The 26,260-nt window shown below is 35.1% G+C and overlaps 2 protein-coding genes across 2 annotated transcripts; one reads left to right on the top strand and one right to left on the bottom strand.

The window, feature by feature from the left end:
* LOC128991988 (dopamine beta-hydroxylase) lies at positions 1-15,896 on the top strand. Its single transcript, XM_054415312.1, has 11 exons — positions 1-40; positions 2,948-3,177; positions 3,665-3,811; positions 5,052-5,312; positions 6,871-7,068; positions 7,587-7,671; positions 8,170-8,336; positions 9,985-10,167; positions 11,262-11,449; positions 14,222-14,368; positions 15,571-15,896. The coding sequence occupies exons 1-11, from the start codon at positions 1-3 to the stop codon at positions 15,653-15,655; spliced, it is 1,731 nt and encodes a 576-aa protein (XP_054271287.1). The 3' UTR covers positions 15,656-15,896.
* An 828-nt stretch (positions 15,897-16,724) lies between these two features.
* On the bottom strand, positions 16,725-25,919 carry LOC128991464 (actin, clone 403-like). Its single transcript, XM_054414368.1, has 6 exons — positions 25,810-25,919; positions 21,109-21,243; positions 19,842-20,081; positions 18,661-18,799; positions 17,792-18,027; positions 16,725-17,379 (listed from the first exon to the last, which is right to left on the bottom strand). The coding sequence occupies exons 2-6, from the start codon at positions 21,232-21,234 to the stop codon at positions 16,990-16,992; spliced, it is 1,131 nt and encodes a 376-aa protein (XP_054270343.1). The 5' UTR covers positions 21,235-21,243; positions 25,810-25,919; the 3' UTR covers positions 16,725-16,989.
* Positions 25,920-26,260: the final 341 nt, after the last annotated feature.

Genomic DNA, 26,260 nt, shown 5'->3' with positions numbered 1-26,260 from the left:
ATGCTTCTTGTGGTATTGCTGTCGACTCTCTTATCTTCTGGTAAGATTAAACATGTCAACAAAACTAGTTGGTAAAGCTTTAAAAACTTAAGTAGTAGCTTTGAATGGTAGTAGTTTATGTTGACATAGTTTAAATACGTTTGAGGTACTGTATTTTGTATTAAACTATCGTGATATAGAGCCCCCAAAATATTTTTTTTTAATAAATATTAAATTTAATTATTTGAACACATTATATTCTAAATATTTTAAATATGTACGTCTTCATAACAATTAAGTAACTTCCAACATTCTCTGGAGGAATTTCTTTCAATAGTTTTCCTAACACTAAACACTAGTTTACAGCATATGGAATAATTAATTCTCCATATTTTTGCCAATATCGTGTACATTGTAGTAGCTTCAAATAGCAATCAATCAGTTAATCAACTATTTAAGATGGGGACGCCACTATGTGCGTATTTTAACCCAAATATGAGTGAAGGATGAGTGGCGCGATCTTGTAGTCTTGTTAGTGACTAAGACCGACATATAATAATTGTCCTTAGACGTCATATTCAAGGGAGTAATGATAAATAGTTAATAATATTACTAAATTGTTAACTGTTAATAAACTACTTATCATTGATCCCATGTTTCGTTTAAGAACAAATTGTTTTTTCTTTTATACAGAGAAAATAATATTCAATACTGCAAGAAGGCGTATTACATATTTCAAATCCTCCAGGACACAATATTTTTTCAGACAAATGTTACAGAGTTTGAAGCATGCGCTTCATTTATTTTTCGGAACACAAGAGTGCAATATTAAACGGTTTTGACCGATTGAAAGTAGTATAATAGTTCAACATTTATCGAACCCGGCACGCATCTTTAGGAACGATTAAAAGAAAGTCTTTAGTAGGCCTACAATGCTGTAAACACACATAAGTTGCATGGTGTATGATTTCCTAAAATAGAATATGAGTAAGGTTTGCTTACTTAGTTCATCATCATCGTCATCCTATATATTAAAACGTGACAGGGTTTTTTTATTTCACGATTCTGAATCAACCACTTTACGGATTGTTATGATTTTTGTGTTGAAAGAAAGATAATTTTGAGAACTAGGGAATGTTGAAGCCATAGTTTTAGTTTAGGGTTTCAGTTTTTTTGAAATTTTTAAGTTTTGATTTTCAAAAAGTCTAGCAGCCGACGGACGAGTTTAAGTTGTTTTAGTGGTGGTTTAACTAACAGCTGGTTTCTAACTGTAATTGAAATGTTTATGTTACGAGTTGTTTGTTTACAAAAATATTGTTCGTTGGTGTTTGCCTATATACTATTTCACTTTAAAATGTAGGTAGTTTTCCCTTACCGTGAAGGATCTGCGTTATCAGGAAATGTGTTACACATATTTTGAACTAAACATCTCAAACACTTGCGTTTAATCAAGTTTTGTCGTAAATGCAATCTGTGTAAGTATTTAGTTTATGCATTGCAAATTTCAACTCATATTCGGGAAATATTTTTTCAGCAGTTTATCGCTTAATTGTTTAAGATATAAGTGGTTTACGTGTTGATACTTCTTTTTTTGTATGTTTGAATGTGAGTATGTCGGCATAGTAAAATTTTGGTTGGTAATGAAAGCGTCAATCGGTGTAGTAGGTCTCTATAAAACTGTCAAATAAACTGCAGCAGAAACCAAAGTCGACTCATACCATACCTACTATCCCCGTAGTACTGATGATTCAGAAACTTGGGCACTGGCCAAAGAACCGAAAAACCTTAAAATAAAGTGCAGAGGAAATATACAGACCAGTTCAAGATAACGGCCCGGAGGTCGAAATAAAAAAGAACAGAGAGCTAAGAGAAATGGTTTAACACCCATATATATCGATGCTTTCCAGAAGTACCTAGGTAAAGCTTGGATGGCTTGGCTAATTGCTGCATCTACTTACTTTTGCCGCACCAGTATTCCAATCAAACAACTTAAAACATCGTGCTTTTAGGCACGTTGAAACGTGTACGCTTGAAAATGATCTTACGACTACGGTCAGCTGGTGCAGCGTTTCCCATTTCATTCAATGTTTGGATTTAACCTAACCTAAAAACGTGATGTACAGTGTTTGAAAGAAAATTTTTTATGTGCTAATAGTGCTGTATAGTAGGCTAACTGTAGGAAAAATATAATGTGTAACGCGAGTGAAAACTGCCTTTGCTGTACTCGAGAAAATGTCTACACTCGCCTACCGCAAGTGCGTAAACATTTCTCTCGTGTGCAGCAAAAGTGCTACTTCGCCCACTAGTTACACAAATAACTATGCTGCACTACAGTACTATTCTTCTTTTATCTTTAGCAAAGGACGGGTGACTTTGCGTACTAGCGTTGAATATGTACTAGTTACAGAGATACATGTGGTAAAATAGTTATTTGTCCACTCTTTGCTGCAGTACAGAGAAATACTCATAATAGGATTATCTTCTGGAGTGTAAGATAATTGTTTATGCATGAAATTTGCACATTAATAATTTTTTATATATATAAAAAGTTCATGAAAACTGTAAGTTACCGGTACCGGTACTACAATTTTTGAAAAGGAATGGGTGGGGGTTTTAAGCCACATCACGCTTTATTCAGCAAAAAAAATTTAACTTATTCCCTAATAAAATATAAACGTACTTTATTCTTCTCGAAATTTTCATATTAAAAAAGTAAAAGTGGCATTTAAATACAATAAAAATCGTCATAAGCCTAGTTTACTTATTTACACATTGAAGTGACATTGAGTTGAACCTGGTAATTATGCTGGCATTCATTTTACTCCCAGCAGATTCATTATGGCCACAAAATGACATTTACAAAAGGACCAAATGAGATAGTAACACTTCCGTGCGCCCTTTGAAAAAAACTACAATGTCGTCAAAATAAAAAAAAAAGCTAAATAAGAGAAGTATTGTTCTTCCCCAGGTCTCACACGAAAACTGCCCCCGGGAACATTCTCCGTCCCCCTGGACTCAGAGGGTCTCCACACTCTGTATTGGACGTTGGACTACGACGCTGGGACAGTTTCACTAGAGGTCCACTCCCACGTCCCGGCCACGAGCTGGATAGCCCTAGGCTTCTCTGACTACGGGGAGATCACTGACGCTGACCTGTGTGTGCTGTGGGTCGACTGGCATGGCAAACTCCACCTAGAGGTCAGTTAATGGCGTTTTTGGTGAGAATAACACGTTTTAAGTTGGAGTAAAATGTTGGTAATAGACCTAAGGTCATAAAGGCGGGATAATTTTGTGTGTAGTTAGTTAGTCTAGTTGTGTAAGGATGGTTAGTCAAATAGTTTCTTACCTCCTTGTCTTTATTTTGAAACATAGGAGCTGTATACATTTATTTTTTGGCAATGAGTTAATTTTTCATTGTAACCATGGACAAGTTTTACAAAATTGCATAATGTATTTTGGTGTATCCTACATCCTTCATGCACATTTCAGTAACCTGCACTAAACAGTTTTTGTAAAATATTTAATGACAACGAATAGTTTCTATCCACAAAGAATCAGTCAAATAAAAATGTGAACACACTTTTCTAGCATTTTGTTCTTGAATCAACTACTTTTACTCCCATATTCAAGGGTTAGGTGTTACAAATTGGTTAATTAATTTTTACTCCATTGATATTCCTTACAGGATACTTGGACAGATAAACATGGGATCATCTATAGGGATCAGCAGCAAGACTGTGGGGAAGCTGGATACTCCAAAAGCCGTAACATCACCAAGTTCGTCTTTAACCGAAAATTTGACACCTGTGACGGACATGACTACATTATTGAGGTTAGTTCAGACCAGATATAGTTGAACTATACATAAGTTGCTTTTACATTTATTTTACTCCACGTCCATGATGGTATATGCTCTACAGTTGGAAGTATTGCCATAGCCGTATATTTTTGAGAGATATAATTAATTTTGACAGCCCCAGGATTGTGTTTTATGACTAATAATGGTAAGAAACGTACATTGACACACAATTCTAACACAACAACACAATCCGTTGTAATCCTGACGATGGTGTATTTAAAGAACCACCGATACATGTGTAGCAAGTTTTAAAACACGACACCACAGTACAATATCTTAATGATTGTCTGACAAGGTACGTTTTTTACCATTATTAGTTATGAAAATTACATTATCATCTCTAGTCGTAGTTCTGCGATCAACAATTCTTTTAAATTGTCAGCAAACTTTGGAAAAAAAGCCTCCTGCCAATACCCCCAATACCACACCTTTGGGCTGCCTATGATTGAAAAGCTTGCTGCATAAAATATGAGGTGATAAAACTGGATTAGACTATTATTTTTGTTTAAGTAATACCTGTTAATGTTTCTTTATTTATTATTGCCTTTATGTTTTTCCTTATATAGTTCAATTAAATACTAGCTTCTTGTTCTGTTTAAACTTAATTTGATATTCATGGGTTTTAGAGATAATTTCACATTTAAAATGCTATCCTCTTTTTAAAAACTGTTCACAGCATAGATTAATATTCACAGCTATTACAAAGTGTGGCGTGTTATAAAAGAATTAAGTACCGTACGCCCTCTCGCAATGAAGAATCAATAACTTTTTACTGCTACAGCAACTGTTGTAGCAAGGCCCAATTTTTCAATAGCAATAACAATACCAGAAAATAGTTATTAGACTTTGTATATAATTATTTTTCATTGCTAACTGAATTGATTAGGTTAGCTGGTTAGGTAACTAGTATTTTTGACATAATCAAAGAATGTTACAACTTTCGAAAGTTGAAAAAAATCTAATTTATTTTTTATTTTGGGGATATAATGCTAGTGGATGTTTTTCCCACTGTAACCTATGCTAAACGCACAGAAAATTACCTTCTGCAGAGGGAGGAAATCAGAGGGAGAGTGGAGGATGGTGAGGGTCCCATATAGTATCTCTTGGTGAGTGTCAGTGCCGGTCCCAAGAAGGCAAAGCAAGTATTGTTGAGCGTCAACTATAAATAGATTTTAACATTTATTTAGTAAATTATTTGACAATCACTGATCAGGAGGGTACCACGCACATCGTGTGGGCCGCCGGCGCAGGTCCGCTATTCAGGGTCGAGGGCCTCAACCTCGCCTCCGCCAAGCACGGCTTCCAGCGAACTCAGCTGCTGAAGAACCTGGCGGGAGAGGTGCCTCTGCCTCGAGACACCTGGGCTGTCACGGTTACCGAGAACAACAACCGAGTACCTTCCACGGACACTACTTACTGGTGCAGAGTGGTCAAACTGTCTGACAAACTGAGGAACAAACACCATGTTGTAAAGGTGAGGTTTCTATCTCAAAGTGATCTTTTCAAGGGTGACTGAAAATAGGAATAAAGTCAAATTTATGTCTGTATGATCAAAATATTTATGTTGTTTTATATATGTCTTACCTTCATTTTTAAAATCCTATAATTTTTTGAGTCCCAAAGATTGATGGTTTTTCCATCTTCTTGAGAACACAAGCAAACTTCCTCGACTATCTATGCGAGTACAATTGATTAAGTTAAACATTTGTGAGCTTTACCTGTGGTGCAACCTTAATAGGTATAGTTTATAGGTAGTTTATAGTTAATAGGTATCGTTTCTGAATACTGACGGTAATAACGGTAAATGTCGCCGGTTTAGCACCAGGGTCTGTGTGTGATTGTCCTGATGTTGGATACCAAGCTATGGCTGAGGTAAAAGAATCATGCTTGATGCAACATTTTGGTCTTTCACTTTGGTTAGGCTCCCAGCAGACGCACAAATACTCGAAGAAAGGAGGTCTCAGAAACTTTTTGTCCTTGACATAAATCAAATGCCATTAAAACTACCAGCATTTATCAAACCAAATACTTGTACTGTGCTTGTATTTAACTTAATCATTCTGCATGGTTATATTTTCCCTCTGCGTTCAAGAGCTAAGCTCATTTTGCAGGCTTGAGACTGCCAGTGGCCGCATTAAAAGTATGTGACCCTCGGTACCCAGAGTGATGGGAGTTTGGGTGATAGAATATGGTAGGAAAAACTGAAGAAGCCTAGGGGCCATAGGGGCTATAGTATTTGACACAGGTATCGGAGGGAATTAAATCAAAAGGAGCACAAGAGTGATGCATCAGGTTACCGACTGCCTGAGAAAAAGGCCATGATGGAAGACTTTACTTGCTTCCACCATGGATGATGGATGCAGGGATATTTGGGGCTGAGAGTCTTAATATTTCAAATTTAAGAAAAAGTTTTATTCTGTTTTACAAAATAAAACCTTTATTCCTCATTAGAAATATTTATGATGAATTAGTTTTGCTAAGTAAAGTAATTGCCAATTTATTTGAGTACAAGTTCCTAACCAACAAATCTGTTCAATTATGTGTGTCCTAGCAGAGCCACCTTATGGTCTAGCAAACTAATTTACTTTACTTTACAGTCTCAGTGCCAATTATATATTTTAGACTACATATTATTTTTGTAATAAATTACCCATCAAAAATGTACATATCCCATGTTTCAAATTGCAATACACTAAGCATATGATTAAAATAAGATCTTGATGTAGGAGTCTTGTTAGTGACTAAGGCTGACATATTCCTTAGACATGAATGAATAGCCAATACAGGCAATGGCAACCAAGGGACCTACAGTTTATAGTGGAATCCGAACCACACTTTTGTCTTGTAGTTATTGAATTGGTGTAATTATCAGAATTGTACTGCGGATAGTCGTAGTACTCACTAGTGCAGATGTTAGCCAACACCAGGGAGTATTGCATCCACAGGTCTCATCTTGGTATGTTCTATATCAGTATCCAAAATCAGTGATGTCTCCTAACAGATTTTTTAACACAACTTGAGGTGTATTTCAGTTTGAGTCGGTAATAACAGCTGGTAATGAGCACCTAGTGCATCACATGGAGCTGTTCCATTGCGAGGCAAAGGCTGACGTAGAGATGCCGGACTACAGAGGTCCTTGTGATGGCTCAGACAGACCTCCGGAGACTCAAGTGTGCAAGAAAGTTATAGCTGCTTGGGCGATGGGAGCCACTCCCTTCTACTACCCTGAGGTATCGTCTCATCTTTTAAGAGTCGTGGGTTTCTGGACACTTCATCCAGGGTTTGATTTTTGTGAAGTAAAATACAAACCAATCCTTGTTGTTTTAACTTAACAATGGTTAAGCCAACTTTCCCTCCAAGCAGTGGTGTAGTTGTGAATTTTCCAGTGGATGAATGCTCACCATTGTCTTAATAAAAACATGCATGCCTCTCAATATACAAAAGTTTGTTCCCACTACGCCCGCTCCACTACACTACTGTCTCCAAGAGATATTTGACTCATATTTTGTTCACAGAGATAGCCTCTACTACCTCTGCTGCTGCTAGTTGCTTCTATTGTTATAAAAACTTGTTTCATAACTATCCATTTCCAAAATGATTTTCATGGTTAATAAAATAAAGTAAGGATTAAACACTTTTCTTCAAGCAACTTTTGAAAGGTTTCATTACTAATGTTTCAAATTATAGATATAACTTTACACATAAATCTCATTTAAGATAAACAGTGTGTTATTCCTTATTTGTACAGGAAGCTGGCTATCCAATTGGAGGTCCGGACTTTAACTTGTATGCTGTTTTGGAAATTCATTACAACAATCCACAGTTGCATGCTGGTTAGTACTCATAGTATCAACTCATTTATAAAGAAAAAAAATTGTTTTATTATTGAATACATCGTAATGGTTAAGATAGATTTCAGAATGTTATCATTAACTGTATACAGTTTTTTTAGTCTGTTAAAAAAAGTAAATCTAAAATTTAATTAGTTGAATATACAGCATGTTTATTTATTCTAGTCTAGAAGTTTTTGATTTTGTGGACGAGAATACATGTTTAACGTAATAAAATATTTACCCCATTGAGTATATAATTTAAAACAATGACATATTACCGAAAGGGACATGATAGGGCCATGAGAGTTTAATTTACTATAGAAAACATGAATAATTTTATAAATATTGGATATTCTAGCTGATTTTGTTGCGGGTTTGAAGAACTTATCTTACTATCGGTTCATATCATAGCAAATAAAAGGGCAGGTAAAACTACTGAAGAACACCTACTGATTATGCATTTATATACCTGAAACCATTGATAATTTACCCCCACAGGTATGGTGGACAGTTCTGGCCTGAGAGTGTACGTGTCACCTACACTGCGTGCTCATGATGCAGGAGTTATAGAGTTGGGGCTGGAGTATATAGACAAGATGGCCATTCCTCCAGGCCAGCCTCACTTTCCACTAAGTGGATACTGTATCTCCGAGTGTACTGGCATTGTAAGTTCATTAATCCTTTACCAACCAACTGTCAATTTTTATCAGACGAGTATTTGTTATCAGGCCCGAAGTTTGCATGTCTCCTCTATGGGCCCAAGAGAGACAATTTCAGTCCCCCCAGTGGCGCAAGTACATTGAGCGGAGCCCCCCACCCCTCTACCACGCGGGCAAGGCCCCCCCCCCACTAGAACATCATCATGCACTTATGATTTATTTGTTTATCTCAGCAAAAGTTGTGATCACAGCAAAATCCGAAAACTCTTACGGATTATTTTTAATCGCCTCCCTCGGTCATGGAAACATTGTGATCTTTTCCGTTATCACATCCAAATCTTAAATATCTGCTGCCTTTATGTAGACATGATCATCGTTCCCCGTGGTCATTGAAACTTGTCATCGTATTTTGTAATCATAGCAACAGGTCTTAAAGACCTCATCATCGTCTCCTGTGACCAAGAAAACAGTGTCATCTTTTTTGGGAACGAGGTAAAATTGTGAATACATTCTTCGGTTTTGAAGATATCTTCTTCATATCCCATGGTCAAGGAAGTAAAGTAATTTTTTTTTTGCGATTGAGCCAAATTGTTAATATCTTCTTTGATCTTGTAGACATATTATCTTATTTGTCTCCCGTGATCATGGAAACAACATATTAATCTTTTTACGACTGCGGCAAAATCATAAATATATTAATTGGTTTGGAAGACTTCATTAATATCGCCCACGGTCACAGGAACGACATCACCTTTTTGAGCTGTGACATTCGGACCTCAGTGCCACCCAACTAATCTCTTGCTCAATAAACCACTAAAATCTCTTGCGCCTCTGAGCCCATCTACTAAAGCAGTCCTGTTTGTTATAATTTACATTAATAGCTGTGACAGTCGGATCTTAGCGCACCCTGGACCTTGGCACTCCCTTGACCTTGGTGCCCCCTAGACCTCGACGCCCCCCCTTGCACTGCTGGGGTTGCCGGGATGTTATTTACGCCACTGCTGCCCCCCCCTTCCTTGTGAGGAACTTTTTCTCTCCCTTGTGCCCCCAACTAAAACCTCTTGTACTCCTGAACCCATCTATCAAAGCAGTCCTCCTGCCTCCTGTTATAATTTACTTTACAAAAGGTAAAGGCAGTCAGTTAGAATATCCTCCTTAAGTATTACAAGAGATAGCTTTTGTTTGTGTGTGCTCCAGCTAAAGGGGGAAAAATACAGATTTGGTTGATCACACACTCTCCACAAAAAGAATATCATCATTTCATCCAATTCTGCGGATGTCCAAAGTGGATAACACCAAAATAAAAATACATTATTATACATTTGCATTAGGTATTTGAAATTTATTTGTTCATATTTTATTAATGAATGTTATTGATTTTGATCTGCCACACAGATATTTGAATTAAAACATAGATAATTGGGTAAACAAATTTGCACAGTGAGTTTTGTTTGTTTAATGTTTGTTTAATGGTGGGTTTAGCTAGTAAATAGTACGGTATAAGAAAAAGTTAAGAAACTACATTACTCTCTTCTGTGTCCAAACCTTGTTGTATTACCAAGTACGGAAGACAAACTAGTTAAAAATAATAACCAGCACTTGATGGAGTAAAACATAACTTCTTTTTAACATATGACAATATTTTTACTTCTAGAATCTTCCACCCGAAGGTATTATTGTGTTTGGATCTCAGCTTCACACCCACCTCACGGGTATTCGGGTGTTCACCCGGCATGTCCGGGATGGTCGAGAGCTTCCCAACCTCAACCGGGATAATCACTACAGCACTCACTTCCAAGAGATACGACGACTCAAGCGACCTGTCCATGTTATTCCGGTAAGCTGTGAGGTGGATAAGTAAGCAAGCTGTGCTATAATGAAATGGGGTAAGAGCTGTTTAATTTACAGTTAGGGGGGGGGATGCTTTTGTAATGTAAATAGCACAAAATCCCTTGTCACTGAAGATGCCTCATCAGGAATGAGCCAAATGTCTGGTTTTGTAAATATTGTAAATACCGACCTGAGGCAGCTCTTACCGGAAGACCAAGAATTCAGTGATGAAACAGGCCACTTAAACCTACAAATGAAGATAATATTGTTCCAGCTCAAATATTTTTGAAAATGTCTTACAGTAGACTCCCTCTTATCCGGACACCTTTTAACCGGACATCGGTTTAACCGGACTACACTCGAGGGAAAGGACATCTCTTTAACCGGACAATTTTTATCAGTACATTGGTTTAACCGGACTAGATCGGCAGGAAGTGGGCGGTACTGAAACGACTGTTCTCGTGGGAAAGATTTGAGACCAGTGATCACATGTCTGAATACAATGCTTTTTTTAAATTTAAGTCGAATATCACCGTAAACGGTCTGTTTTAACAAGTTTTTGGGGACGTCGGCTTTACCGGAAAAACCGTTATCTGGACTGGCCTCGGTCCGGAGGAGTCCGGATAAGAGGGAGTCTACTGTACTTAACATTGTATATTTGGCATTTTTAGTAAAAGAAAAAAAGGAAGTTTTAAACAGCCTGTAGCTTATAATGCGAGCTTTATTCTGATGTAGGTAGGTACAAAAATTGCCCGTAAAATCCCGTCTGGCAATGCTTTTGTCCCGTTTTCGGGGATTTTCTCAGTTCGAGCCGTATTACAAAGACTCTGGTTATTGATCCAGGCAGTGCTGCTACCTTTGGGTGTTTCAGTGAACTACGTCCACTTTCGGAGTAACGCAGATCAATCACCACTGCTCTTTTGTGATTCGTCTTACTGAGATATTTCAATACCAATAGCGATCGCTGATTCAGTTAGCGCGTCGGGGCTCCGCCCGGGCCTCGCTGCCATTGGCGAGCGCCTGTTTAAAGGTTTCAGCAGCGAATGTGTTAATAAGCTACTTTATTTCCTTTGTATAAAAAAACAATTATCTTGTTCATAGGGAGATGCTCTGATCACCACTTGCATCTACAACACTACTGGAAGATCTAACATCACCGTGGGAGGATTTGCCATCTCAGATGAGATGTGTGTCAACTACGTCTACTACTACCCAGCCATCAACCTGGAGGTCTGCAAGAGCTCCATCAGTGACTTGAGTCTCCAGACATACTTCAGATCAGTCAATGAGTGAGTCGAATCAGTCACTGAGTCACTAAGTTGGTCTGATCAGTCAATGAGCGAGTAAGAAAAGTCAGTAAATGAGTCAGATTAGTAAATGTGAATAAGATCAGTTAACAAGTGACGCAGGTCAGTCAAAGAGTAAAAATATAATTTGTTGACAATGACAAGTAAGAATTTATCAGATCAGAGAATATATCACTTTACAGGTGAGAGACAGTTATACACAGAAAATTTAGCTTAAGTAGGTTATTTCTGTTGGATTTGATCATTGATGATGATTGATCATTTGCATAATATGGATAAATTTTATGCTTGCTTCTACACTCATAATTTTATGTTATTGTACATTTAAAATAAACATTATTTTAGTGGTCTGAAATACCAAAGCATCAAATGTTTGGATGGTGTATTAATTTGTTAGATTGAATCCCATGGACTAATGCTGGTTACAGCACACTGGGTGGTTTTTGCCATCTCTTCGTAGAGAAAATCTGAGTGCTTATACATTGTAGCAATTAAAATACCACCCCCCAAATATCTGAAAAATACTGCCAATATTAGTAGCTACAGACACTTTTTGGGTGTGTTTGTTATTTATTGAGTCCTCTAAGCTATAGCTTATTGTGTAGTGGCTTCTATGTTTTATGATTATTGTTCAGTTATTTTAATGTTTATATATCGTTTAATCAATTTAGACCATTATTTAGTAAAGAAAATTTATTTTACATATTACTATGAAATGAACAGGCAACAACTCTTAGCACTTCGGACAACTTCTGTCATACCGTTGAAAGAAACGAAGGCAGCAGAAAAATCGTCTTGTTGGATACGTCCCATAAACAAAAGAAGAAAAGAAGTTATCACATTATGTACGTTGTTTAAAGACTTGAGGAATGATAAAGAACGATTTATAACTATTTTCGTATGTCAATTATGTCATTTAACGAGTTACTTGACTACAGTCAAAATACAACGGAAAAATACTAAAATGAGGAATTGTGTGTAGTAATGCGATGATGACAACTTTTAGTTGATTGAGGAAATGGTAGAAAAACCGCCAAATGTGTAAATGCCCATTTACTCACATACTCCACTGCGGTGACAAGAGCGGCAAAAATACCGCCTGCCGCAGTGGCACTGGACGGCTGCACAGCGGCCTGAAATGGCAAATATGGCCACACGGTGTTCATGCCGCCCTATTTGTAACCAAACCTTCCATATAAATGTGTAGACTACTACCAAAACGACGGCAACGGCAGTTTCGCCGTCCCGGCAGAAACCGCCCAGTGTGTAACCAGTGTAATAGAACACAATGAATTTCGTATTTCGTATATAGAATTAAAATACAAACCTAACAATAGTACAAAATAGTGATTTTCTAAAATTATTTCCAATAAAGTTTATAATATGACCTGAGATTGGTGAACTTTAAAACGTAAATGGTGTGAATATAAAAAAAGATGAAAGCCCAATTTCGGTATTGGTTGGCAGTTATTTAAACCCTTCCATTGGCTTGGATTTAATTTTGCAAAAATATCAATATGTTTGAATAAACAAATATGAAATAGTTATTTGTGTAACTAGTGGTGAAAGTGGCAATTTGCTGCACACGAGAGCAATGTTTAGCAGTGATCTCGAGTGCAGCAAAGGCCTTTTTCACTCGTGTTACACATTATATTTTTCCTACAGTCACTATAAAGCATATAAATAATTAGTCTTTCAAACACTATACAACACGTTTTTAGGTTCAGCTGGCAACACAAATGGTGCCCTAGAGAAAGTAGTACCCGCGGTCCGTATCACTCCGCTATATTTCCTCGGCAAGAAATGTGCTCCGCGTTTTGAGAATATAGTTCCGTATGTTTTTGTAATTTTAAGTGGTTTCCGCGCCTAAAAAAATGCTTTAAAGGTATTTTCTTGTTTATTAAGATCGTAGGAATGTTTTAAAAACGTTTAAAAGAAATGTCCAGAAAGTTCAGAAATACCGAAACTATAAACACAAAATGACAGGTTAAATCATAGTTATAATAGTCAATCAGCTGCTCATAGTATTATTATCTTTCAGTGTTGCCAACCTATTTCCAAGCATACAAGGATTACGTGCATAATAGAACCACGCTGTTTTGTGTTGTTTCGTTGGAATCCTGATGTGCGGCAAAGTATAAACCGTACGCCAAAGTATAAACCGTACGGCAAAGTATAAATATGCAGCAATTAGCAGCTTTCTGTACTATAAACAGTACAAGGAAGCCAACTTTTTTGGGTGACTGTAGGAAAAAATTAATTTTTATCATACAATCATTTTTAAAAATTTTTATCATAATTTTTATTATTTTGGAAAGCAGCCGTTTTTAGTTCTCTAAATCGTAAGCAAAATCATAGTTTTCAGGTAACTTCAAATAGGGAACAGAAAAAATATAGAATAATGATATATTTTTCGGTTTGCTAACCTCAAAATGTTATCAGTGCATTATGGAAACGTTACTAACCACACAATATTTAAAGTTATTTTTGTAAACAACAGTGTAAACATTGATGACGACTTTTTATAACCTTAAATTATGTGGTCTAATTTTATAACAATTAGAAGCTTATTTCCACAGTATGATGAAAATAGCTGTTCATCACATGGAGCAAAAGTGTCTTTTTGGTACTTAATCTTATTTCCAACACGATTGCGTACCAAAAAGAGCCACTTTCGCTCCTAGTGATGAAAACTACTATCTTACATTTCCTGAATTTGTAAGATTTTGTAATTTTTTATGGTGCATTTTTTAGATGGGAAAACCAACCAACATCACCTAAACTAGGGATATCTGACAACTACAAGGCTATTGATTGGACACCAGTTCGAGCAAGTATCCTAAATCAGCTTTATTTAGAGTCTCCTATTTACATGCAGTGCAACCAGAGCAGTGGAGAAAGGTGAGTTTGTCACTTTTTTGGGCTTTCCAATCTAGTCACATTGGTGATTTGGTTGATAGTTGTTTGAAAGTAATTGTACAGTCCTGACTTATTTGGATTTACTGTACTGTGAAGTTTTAGCACATGATTTTAAATTTGTACAGTGTAAATGTAAACGGATAAAAGAAACAAGTGAACTAGACAGGTAGCAATGACTTTACCACTCAACCAATATTTTGGTATTTTTCACTATCAGCTGTTAAGCCAGCTCGACACATGCGCCATTCGCCAAGCACCGAGCAGCGACTCGCCAAATCGCGAGTAGTGTGGATAGGTGTTTGTCTATTTAGTAAGCAGCAAATGCTCGTGCTTGTGTTTTCCCATTCATTGTCGGTTTTTTGCACACATCAAAGTGAACACATTTTTGCTAGTCCCGAAATGAACAGTTGCTCGGAAAAAAACACGTGTGTAGACGTCTACTCGTAAATCGGCAAATAGCAAGACGACTAAATCGACGTAAAATATTTCGTGCTTTGCGAATGGCGCATGTCTGGAGCCGGCTTAGGTTTGGAATATTTATGGGATAAAGGATGGTAAAAATACCGGTCTGTCGAGATGAGACAATTTTGAAATCACTTGCTTTATTCTATTATTCTAGCAATTAATTAATTCTACAACTGGGTCAGTATACACGAGTGTCTAACCCATCAGGTCTGAGGCCTCTTCTTGTTCTTGCAGAACTAATTGAGAGATTATTTTTCAAAGTCATACTTGAAAAACTCTATTAAGGAAAAGTAGCTTAAATCATAAATAGTAAAACCAAAGTAGTTAAAATCAAACATGTCTTCCTGGCACCAATGAGCCTAACTACTATAAAGAGTAACCCCTACAAACTCTGGCAGTGCATACTTATGGTATGCTTTATAGGATTACGTAAGTGATCCTGTGTAATACGCTTTCAGATATGCAGGTTACCACAATCAATTACAATCAATTACCACGCAAATCTCAAATAAAATTTCCTGAAAATAAGTTAACATAAGGTTTTTCATTTTGCTGTGTTTCTCTTAATCCTCTTCGGTTTACATTTAGAAATTTTACCTAACATATCAATTTCAATCAATAACTAGTAAAGAAATACATCGATCTGTACATTATCACCATGTAATTGTGTGTTGCTAATTAACATGGTTTGAATTAACAAAACACAAATGTTATTCCAGGTTTCCAGGAGACTGGAGCAGTCTTCCAGTGACTCCTGTTCTCTTCTCTCTGCCCCCTCTACCTCGAGACTGCCCCACGAAATAAGTTACTATTTTATCTATAGTAGAAACTGAGAGGTTGTGGTAGTAAAATTGCTGTAAATAAATAATATAAATTAAAATTAGGAGGTAACAAATTATATTCATTGTTATTTGAAAGGAATTCTAGTAGCCTTTTGTTAATGTTGTGAGATGTTAAAGCTTGGTTTTGTAATTTTATTTACGATTTGATTATATACTGAACCAATTTGATTTATTTCACCTATATACAAATAAAATATTTCCCCCTTTTTCAAAGTGTTGAGTAGAATTAAGTTTTTTTTTAATTTTCATGGATTCTCTCAAAACGCAACTTATTTGGAGTGAAGAAAATTGAAATTAATTCATAGACCAAGAGAAATATTAATTATGCAGTTAGAGTTATTACCTACATTTAACAAAAATCAAGTTTTCCAAAAGCAAAAGTCAACTTGAAAGTAATGATAGAGATTTATGTGGTTGCCAATAAATTGGCAAACCCTTTGATATAAAATTCAAAAAAGGAAAGGACAACCTACACTTGAAGGCCGTGGAGACTTTGAGGTTGACCATCTACGGTCTGTTTATGGTGGTATGGTGGGCTGAAGGTGAGGAACCAGTTCACTCATGAGCTGTCACCTTGTAGGGCAAACCCTGGTGAGTACAGGTATGAGCAAAGTCATCAAACGAACTAAAACTCAACGTACGTATTGCTCATATGGTATAGGTACTGTACGAGTATAGCAAAAGTTACACTAGAAAAAACCTTCCATGATTTTATGATTTTGTGAAGCTTTTCTGGACATACTAATGCATGTAGGTATACTAAGTTTAGTAATTTGATATAATGATTCTATAATATTTTGTAGTGTTATTTTTTGTGTTTTGGGAGGAAATATTACCAATGTTAAAAGCATTACTTAAATAGGTAATTGGACTTCATCTGAAGGGTGGAATTAACAGTACAGTAGTTTTAATATTTACTTAAAAAAATAATTAAATAATTATGTCAAATGCTTTTGGAATATAAGTAGTTCAACTCCTGAGAAATAAGTTCCTATGATATTTGGAAAGAGAACAGAAATTAATAATAGAACTTTTGTGTTTTCAACAATAATTTTATTTCACAGTAAGATAGACTTTAGACACACAGCGCGGCGTCTCTTAAAATTATAAAACTGTACAAGACTAAACAGTATAAAACAGTCAAAAATAAATAGTTTAATAAATAACAAATCTACACTACAAGTCTTAAGGAAGAACTGGAAAGTTCGATTTGAATAAGATTTACAATAAATAATCGGAATAGTAAGCTGTAAACGCAACAAATACAGTGGTAAACGTTCGGGATGTCCGGATTGTTTAGAAGCATTTCCTGTGGACGATGGAGGGGCCGGACTCGTCGTACTCTTGCTTGGAGATCCACATCTGTTGGAAGGTGGAGAGGGAGGCGAGGATTGAACCTCCGATCCATACGGAGTATTTCCTCTCAGGAGGAGCAATGATCTTGATCTTCATAGTGGAAGGAGCCAACGCTGTGATTTCCTTCTGCATTCTGTCGGCAATACCTGGGTACATGGTGGTACCTCCAGACAGGACGGAGTTGGCGTATAGGTCCTTACGGATGTCCACGTCACACTTCATGATGGAGTTGTAGGTGGTCTCGTGGATACCGCAAGACTCCATTCCCAAGAAGGACGGCTGGAACATGGCCTCGGGACAACGGAACCGCTCGTTGCCGATTGTGATGACCTGAAATTGTAGGGTTTATGATTAGTTGTTTTCATTTCATTATAGAAAGTTTTTTTTGTACAGATAATTTCCAAGATCAAAGTTAAAGTTTAAGAAAGTAAACTTTGCATGGAGGATCTTGAATTAATGACAAAACTAGATATATTTTAATAAGTACTTAAACAATTTAATTTCATCAGAGGAAATATTACGCATAGAAGAGATAATATGTTGCCTAGAGCCTCAAAAATGAAGATGTTGAGTCAAGACCTTAAGTAACTTTAAAAATGACAGTGATTACCTCTATGGAATAATTAATTATAATAGGCCAAAAACTAATTCATGGATTTCTCGATTTGTTACGAGGGATACAGCTCCAATTCCAAATTTTAAATCATAAACCACACACAGTTTTTCCTCCAAAACCACACACCTGTCCATCAGGAAGCTCGTAGGACTTCTCCAGAGAGCTGGAGGAGGCAGCTGTGGCCATCTCCTGTTCAAAGTCCAAAGCCACGTAGCACAGCTTCTCCTTGATGTCTCTGACGATTTCTCTCTCAGCTGTTGTGGTGAAGCTGTAGCCCCTCTCGGTGAGGATCTTCATCAGGTAGTCTGTCAGGTCTCGGCCAGCTAGGTCCAGACGCAAGATGGCGTGAGGAAGGGCGTAACCTGAGGAGAAATGAGGTAAAGTTAAAAATGGAGCCAATAAAAATTGATTAAAGTAAAATTAAAAGAGTATTTCAAGTACCTAAGTTTTAAAACTGTTTAATAAATATAAATTAGTTGCTCTCAAATATTTTTGCACCACCAATGGAATGATAATTAACAAAACACCGATAAATAGATGGATTTGTAATAATTTAATTTATTAGACTGAAACAATTATAACCCCTTCATTAAGTTATCAAAGAGGTTTCTTTTATCTTTTACGAATCTATTTTACGAAAATTACTTTTTGAAGACTACCTTATATCTTGCACTCCACTGGTAATCTCATGTACCATTCTAGCAATAAGCACCACAATCCCATTTTATAACTCTTACTATTACATTTAAGATAAAAGTACCATTTTGATAATTGATAGAAGAAATCTCCTTGATGGAAGAAAGAATTATGAAGAATTTTGTTCATTATTAATTTGTAGGAGGAAACAACCTCTGTTTGCGCTCGATGGTTGTTAATATTTTAAGTTCCTTAAAGGGTCACAATTTGAGTAATTTTGATTTACATTCCTCTATTTGATTCAAAAGTACCTGATAAATAAGTACAACAATTTGTAAGAATAGTACATTAAAACCTACCTTCGTAGATAGGAACTGTGTGTGAGACTCCATCTCCAGAGTCCAGTACAATACCAGTGGTTCTACCAGAAGCATACAGGGAGAGGACGGCTTGGATGGCTACATACATAGCTGGGGTGTTGAAGGTTTCAAACATGATCTGCAATCAGGCGGAGATTTTCATAATTATTAGTGTCTGTATTAATATTATTGGTAGTAAATAAAAGATTAAAATACCTTGAGAAAACTGACAGGTAGGTTGTTTAATGAAAAAATCAATGGCTTAGAAATTCAAACCTAGGGGCTAATTTTCAAGGAGAATACTAAGCCAAACAACCTTCTTCATCAATAATTAGTGTCATGAAGAGTCTTTATAGACACATACACACATACATAGACACAACAATTTTAGTTTAGTACCATACTAGTAATAGTCAAGTGTACATAAAGATAATTGTACATTCTAAACACAAACAATAACTTTTAATAGCAATATTTTAGATGTATTCGAACATAATACTCGTACATCTAAAATATTGCTTAAAAGAATATTCTCCCCGAATTTTTAAATGAGAGTATGTAAAAATTGAATTAAATAAATTGAATCCCAAAGAATGTTGTAGTTATAAGATGTAAATGTGTAGACTTTATAAACCTCTTATAACTGAATCAATAATTTTTACAAGGGGAATTAGTGGACATTACTTGGTATACATCTAGAGCACTAGAGGAAACAGTATGAAAATGGTCGAATAAGAGTTTTGATGTGATGCTGAAAAATTTCAATTAAGTTTAAAAGGTGTCACGAATGTCTCTTAACATTTCTTCTGGACAATCTTTGTGTGGTCTACTCTAGGTAGGCAATGTTCAAAACCTAATAAAACTACCAAGTAAGGTATAAGTAATATGGGTTTCTCTCCTGAAATCTGATAGTAATTTAAGAACATTTTGTTTACAAACCACGAATACTAGAAAAAAACCATTAATTTACAGTAATCCTCAGAGTCATTTATTGAAGTGGTTAAGTAACATGTTACTGACTAGGATCAGCTGTTGCTGTAGGCCATAACCATAAAAGCCCAATGATTAAGGACTGTTGGGTCCAGTTTTGAACCATGAAAAACATAGACTTTGCTCAAGATCAAACTGATTGGTGACTTTACTGATTTACCGGGTAAGCATTATAGCCACCCTCCCCTCACCTGGGTCATCTTCTCCCTGTTGGCCTTGGGGTTGAGGGGAGCCTCTGTGAGCAGTACAGGGTGTTCCTCGGGAGCCACTCTCAACTCGTTGTAAAACGTGTGGTGCCAGATCTTCTCCATGTCGTCCCAGTTGGTGACGATTCCGTGTTCTATCGGGTACTTGACTGTGAGAATACCTCTCTTAGACTGAGCCTCGTCACCGACGTAACTGTCCTTCTGTCCCATGCCCACCATGATGCCCTGAAAACATAAGTGTTAATTTTGCAACTAAATTGAACTTGGGTGTCCAAGTCCACAACATGTGTAACTGTACCAAAACAAAACAAAGAACAAACTCTTTCTCTTTGTAGTTAGATAGACTGGTTTTGTTTTGGATAATTTCTATACTCTAGCTCTAGCTTTACGGTATAAAAAATAGCTTATCATCATTTGTTAACTTCATCATCATTATTGTTGTTACAATGATTGTGAGCCACACTGTTGTTCATTTTAACTTGAACACAAAGAGATAAGAAGTATGAGTTTAGAATGGAGTTAGTAACTTGGTAATCATATTAATAGTCAGGACCATGAAAGACAAGTTATAAAGGTAATCTCTAACGAGTTTAAAACCATCAGTAACACCATCATCCAGCAACCACCACCAAACCAGACCACCAGCCAGTTGGTGGTGTGGGACGTGGGACCATCTAGACAACACTGACTTGGTCTGCTCAAGATTCGTCCGGCAATACTACTATTGAAAAGAACGCTATGATTAAAACCAAGAAAATTGGGACTAAACTATAATGCTAAGACAAGTGAAAAGAGAGGTTAAAGAGTGGAAATTATATGAATAGCTTCAATATTGGTGCACCGAAGGTTATGAAATTAACATATTGGATTTTTGAGAAGTAAAACAGCATTTTGATTTATTTGGAACAATAACACTGGTTTTCACTAGTGTAAAAAAGATAACAACTTGTCACAAATTATAAGTCAAAATTTATAAAGAATAATTCTGGGCTTAAAATACCAAATTGATTGAAATTGCATTAAAACCATAAAATCCATTTAGAATATGATTTCAACCTTAAGCTGTAAGGCTCTGAACAGTTTATCAATCAATCATTATTACTTAAGAGTTTAACAGACTTTTTTCTTGAATATTATGCAGTGCCAAAACTAACATGAAAGCTCAAAAGTTTGAACATGTTCAAACAACCATGTTTTGGAATTGTTTGAGCCACAGATCTAGAGTGTTAAACCATAGACTATTAGGTTATACCTGATATCTGGGACGTCCAACAATTGAGGGGAATACAGCTCGAGGAGCGTCATCTCCTGCGAACCCAGCTTTGCACATTCCGGATCCATTGTCCACAACAAGAGCGGCAACATCGTCGTCACACATTTTGAGGGTCTGAAAAGAGAAAACATGATTTTAAAATTGGTTTTGGAATACATAAATACTGTGTAATGACATAAATCAATGAACCAAGTGTATATAGACTTCCATCAGTCATACAGTGTTCGGACTCCAATAAACTGTAGCCATTGTCAGTATGGTGTTATTAATTATGTATGGTGTAAGAGAGAGTTAAGAGCTGTGTCTAAGGTTAATGTCGGCCTTAGTCACTAACAAGGCTGCAAGATTGTGCCACTCATCCTTCACTCATTTCCATTCATACTTGTAAAATACCTAGTTTTGTATGGTCAACATTTCAATAAATGTATTAAAGTATTATAATCAACTCTGGTCAAATAATGTATCAAACAAGAAGGTATCTTGAAGGATTGAGTAAGTTAACTCAATTTTGTTAGTTTATACCTATATATATATAATTAATTTCCCTAACACCTCCCACTTCAGTGTTTCAAGGACTTAAGCATGGTCATGGTAATATTGCCATTTACGTCCTCACAAACTAAAAATGTAGTAGGTAGTCAATTTGTTCAGTTTTACTATATAAACCCGCTAGGTAGAAATTTATTTAAATAGCGACTTATCACTACTGAGCTTACTTATCCTACTTGGGCCATCATAGCTTATCGCTTTTTTATCACATTACCGAGGTCACATATGTTCGTATTTTAAACTGAATACAAATATCCAATAGTCAATGATATGAATGCAAGGTAAGTGTAGAATGGTGTGAGATGATCTGTGTAACTTTGTTACCGACTAAGATTGTCTGTTTATTTAGCCATCATCTATAGTGTATATAAAGCAAATAAGGATCACAAGCTTAAAAGTAAACCATGAGCCTGGATGAAACATATTGATGTGAATCCAACCCCAAAAATTTAATTTTTTTCATTAAACCCTCTCCTATAAAGGCACAAATTTCAATCTAGTCATAAGCACAAATATTCACTGTTCTAGCTGTCAAACTGATTATCTTTGTAAATTGGTGTATTGCCGTTGGTAAATAAATAAATAAATAAAATAAATAAATTAGAGGGTTGTATTATTTGATCACATTAAAAATATTATGCATCAGCTGTTACATAAAAACAAATAAAGTTTATTTACTTTTTTTCTGTTTACTTTAATATTTTGATTCTCACTATATAAATGTTTACATTATGATAAGGTTATTAGTTTTGATTCATTCTCATAGCAAATACACAAGTGATTTTCAACTAAATACTGGAGAGCGATAAGTACAATTCAAATTTGCCTTTATGGTAAGTGTAACTGTTTATTTTACAATTTAGAGACTCGTACATTGTTCTCATGAATTATACTTGAACATCCCTGCTATGGATCATAAACATATCAAATAGCTTAAATGGAACTGTCTAAGGTTTAGGCTATAATAAAATCATTGTTTACCCATGTTGTGATGTTAATGCTATTATTATAGGATTCGGGGCCAGCAAAGTCATTTGTTTATGTTCATGCAGTTTATGAACCATAGGTTCTGTTCAAGTATTCGTGCATTGTTCTTAAGTATTCCTGTCCCGTTGTGAAGCTTGTATGGGCAGATCAACTAGTTTATTTACAGTCCAATGATCAAGAACAGTTGGGGACCAGTACGGTATATTAAAACAATCAAAAAGCTACTGACTTTTCTCATGATCGAAACAGCAACTTATTATTGTTAGGCAAGCACCTCAGCTGCCAGTTAATTTATCGTTAATCAATTTAAATTAATTAGGCAGTTGATTTGATTATCATTAATTCTCCCTCCCCCTAAAATTGTAGAACAAACAAAAAACAAAGTAGCTAAGGGGTACAGGTTGTATCAGAATAACTTCCAAATGATTTATGTTCTGAGAAATAACCCCAAAACCTTCGAGAAATTATAAGTTGATTATGAACAAGTTTAGGCAACAAGAAATAACATAAACAATCATCATCAACCAGAAAAATAAACCACTGACTTATTGCACATAAAAGCAAAAGGAAATTTTGTTCAAGATAGTACTGTACTGAACAAATGGTAATTATATTTAAACAGTCTTTTTTGAAGATTTAGATGCGCATACGAAGATTTTTCATTAAAATATTCCAACTACCCCTAGGCTTTGATATGAGCATGATATGAATTCAAAATTAAACAACTCTTATTCACATGAAACTTAAGTACCAGTACGTATTGAGTTTTAGATGGTTTTTTAGAAAATTGATTCACACAAGGTAAAGATTAGAAATTGTGTGTAAAATTTTGTAGTTTCATTTTAATTTACAAAATGTTTGTATATGCAGTGTATTGCACTACAGAACTTTTTTGTATACATAAAGAATAATATAACAGTTTACAAAGTATCTCTCTTCAATACCTAACTTAAAATTCACAATCCAAATTAATTATAGAATTTATAAGTTTAAATTCAGTATTATGAATACTTAATAACCGACCTGTAGTAGAGATATGTTAAATTTTTTTTCCAAATAAGTTTGCACCCTAATAATTACCTATAATATATCTCTACATTAGCAATAACTGCAACTCCAGTTGCGAAATGTTTACCAAAGCCATTCAAACAGAATTAATTGTTCATAGATGGTTCATAATATAGTCACTCTATAAACTCACTGTAATCCAATTCAATAAGTTATGTTGAAAAAGAATGTTCCATTGTGTTAGGGGATCAATTTCTCCTCCTAAATTCATTGTGTGAGAGGAAATTGGCCAGGTAAGTAATCAATTAGCAGGTTTACCAATTAGGGTGTATTTATGAGCTAATGACTGTGGAAGTCATTGCCAGCTATGATGAGTCTATGTAGTTATAACAAAATTAATAGCTCAATCTGTGATCACTGACTGGATCATTAATTAAAACTGGTCCTCAAAATTAACAAGATCACACTTTTATGTAAGATATTGTCGTTGGTGACAAATCATAAAAGTAATACACTACAAATAGATTACAGAAAATTAAGAAACAAATATAATTTTATATGCAAGTTTCAAGCAAGAACAGTTAAAATACACCTAGATATTGACTTTCAAAAACATATCTATATAATTAATACGCTACATGAAACTTTGTCGGTTGAACTCCTCCGCCATTTCTTAACCGATTTTATCCATTGACGTCTCATTGGAAAGAGCGTGTCGCGTAGATTTGCAAACTGGCCTTACATTTTTGAAAAAGTCCCTTGGGCTCTGCCCCAGTGGCTGTTAAAGTTCCCATGTTATCCTTATGAAGAACATGATTGTTTACATTTTGATCAGCTGTATATTTTCATTGCTGTTATTTTTCATTTCAAAGTCTTTTAAACTCATCGGAAATTATGATGACTTTTATTTGTTTTTAAATAACTACTTTACTTCTTTGCAATTGCTCGATTTCGAGCAACATGTTTACTAGTTCATTACTATACTAAGAGTTTAAAAGATATAATTTCAGCATTTTGTTCTGTTAAATCATTGACTAAATGAAGGTTTTGTGTAATATACGAATCTGAAACGTTTTTAACTTGTTTATATAGGACCACCTATATTGATAAAACATGGAACAAGTTTATTCCTAAAGTTAACCAGTGGAAATCAAACCATATAAGGTCAATATGATGTATAAACCATGAAAATTGCTCTTTAACCTTGAGAAGCATGAGCTATTTTATATTGCTACTAATATACATATTCCTCTGAAACAGTATTGTTTCATTTACTCTTTTGTTCAATTAGGGTTTTAAAAAGTTTTTACTAGGGCTATTGTATGAGAGAATTTGATTAGAATAAAATTAAACTATCAATTATATTTACTGATAAAAGTATTGAAGAATTAATATCTATATTGTTTTTAGCTTGTTAACTCTATCTCAAATTTATATTGTAAGATAATTTGTATAGAATATTGAATTCAGATTTTTTATGCTATTATAAGCTTGAGTATTATATAAAGTGTAACAAATGTTTACTCACTTAAAAAAAAAAAATATTAGGGCCTAATTTTTTCTATTAAATTATATAATTTACATTAAAAGTTTTTTTTTTAAATTTTGTTTTAAATATAGAGGAGACACTTTCTTTTAAATAGTTACTAATTGCTTTTGTTATATTTATGCATTTTTCAAGTGGCATATAAGAAGAGCATGAAAACTGTGCTTTTATTGTGATTAGCTGATCATTATTATTTTATGAATAAGCTTACCGGTACCAACATAATTTATAACCCAGTTTAAAACACACAATTGACTATTATTACTCTTACTATTATTATTATACTGTGAAAATATATTCCAAAATAGATAAATTATTAAAATATAGTATTACAAGTAATATTATTGTTTAAATGCATGAATACATGAGTATATGAGGTTTTTAGGTCAACAGATTTTATATAATAAATCTAAAAAATAAAATTTCACATTCCTGTAATATCCAGAAAAATAGTGGAAAATAAATTAATATTTTACACAAAATTTAGTATTTTAAAATCGATTGTACTTTATTAATGAAAGAGCTAATTATAAAATAAACACCTACGATTTCATTAAATAGATACTATATAAAAAACTATCAGTACTTACGGGTGTGGTAACACAAATACAGAAGGCACTGACACTAGTTTGAGGTTATGTTGCACTTGTTACTCGCACAGCTGACTAGCACAGAATGACGGGTACTCGGTGAGTCAGCTGATTTTATACCGCCCCACTGCCGCGGCAGTATCCAGCTTAATTGCCTTATCCAGTATTACATCCATACAAGACCTAACCTGGATCATTTAATTAAAACAATTGATTGGCTGAACAACAATTAGAATTATGAATAAAATATGTAACGTGTTGATATTTAAAATTAAATTGTGCTATGAAAACGGCAATTTACTACAGGGAAGTCATGGTAGAGATAGTTTTCAAGGTTAGAGTATAGGGGGAACTATTAATCGCTGTAATGGGCCTGCATCTGCATCTAGTTGTTTTACCTTAGGCCAATTGTTGATTTAGAGTTTGAGGTGGTCAAAACTGAAACAAATCA

Source organism: Macrosteles quadrilineatus, unplaced genomic scaffold (genome assembly GCF_028750875.1).
Source record: "Macrosteles quadrilineatus isolate MER2022 unplaced genomic scaffold, UCM_ALF_1.0 Scaffold_4__1_contigs__length_99947679, whole genome shotgun sequence".
Taxonomy (NCBI): domain Eukaryota; kingdom Metazoa; phylum Arthropoda; class Insecta; order Hemiptera; family Cicadellidae; genus Macrosteles; species Macrosteles quadrilineatus.
The sequence above is the reverse complement of the archived record's forward strand: the minus strand, read 5'-3'. Positions and strand labels throughout refer to the sequence as shown.

Coding starts and splice junctions, on each gene's coding strand:
- LOC128991464 (XM_054414368.1), bottom strand. CDS start 21,234: ATGTGTGACGACGATGTTGCCGCTCTTGTTGTGGACAATGGATCCGGA. Junction 20,082..21,108: donor TTGGACGTCCCAGATATCAG/GTATAACCTAAT, acceptor TTATGTTTTCAG/GGCATCATGGTGGGCATGGG. Junction 18,800..19,841: donor ACAGGGAGAAGATGACCCAG/GTGAGGGGAGGG, acceptor GCCTGATTGCAG/ATCATGTTTGAAACCTTCAA.
- LOC128991988 (XM_054415312.1), top strand. CDS start 1: ATGCTTCTTGTGGTATTGCTGTCGACTCTCTTATCTTCTG. Junction 5,313..6,870: donor ACAAACACCATGTTGTAAAG/GTGAGGTTTCTA, acceptor GGTGTATTTCAG/TTTGAGTCGGTAATAACAGC. Junction 7,069..7,586: donor CTCCCTTCTACTACCCTGAG/GTATCGTCTCAT, acceptor TTATTTGTACAG/GAAGCTGGCTATCCAATTGG.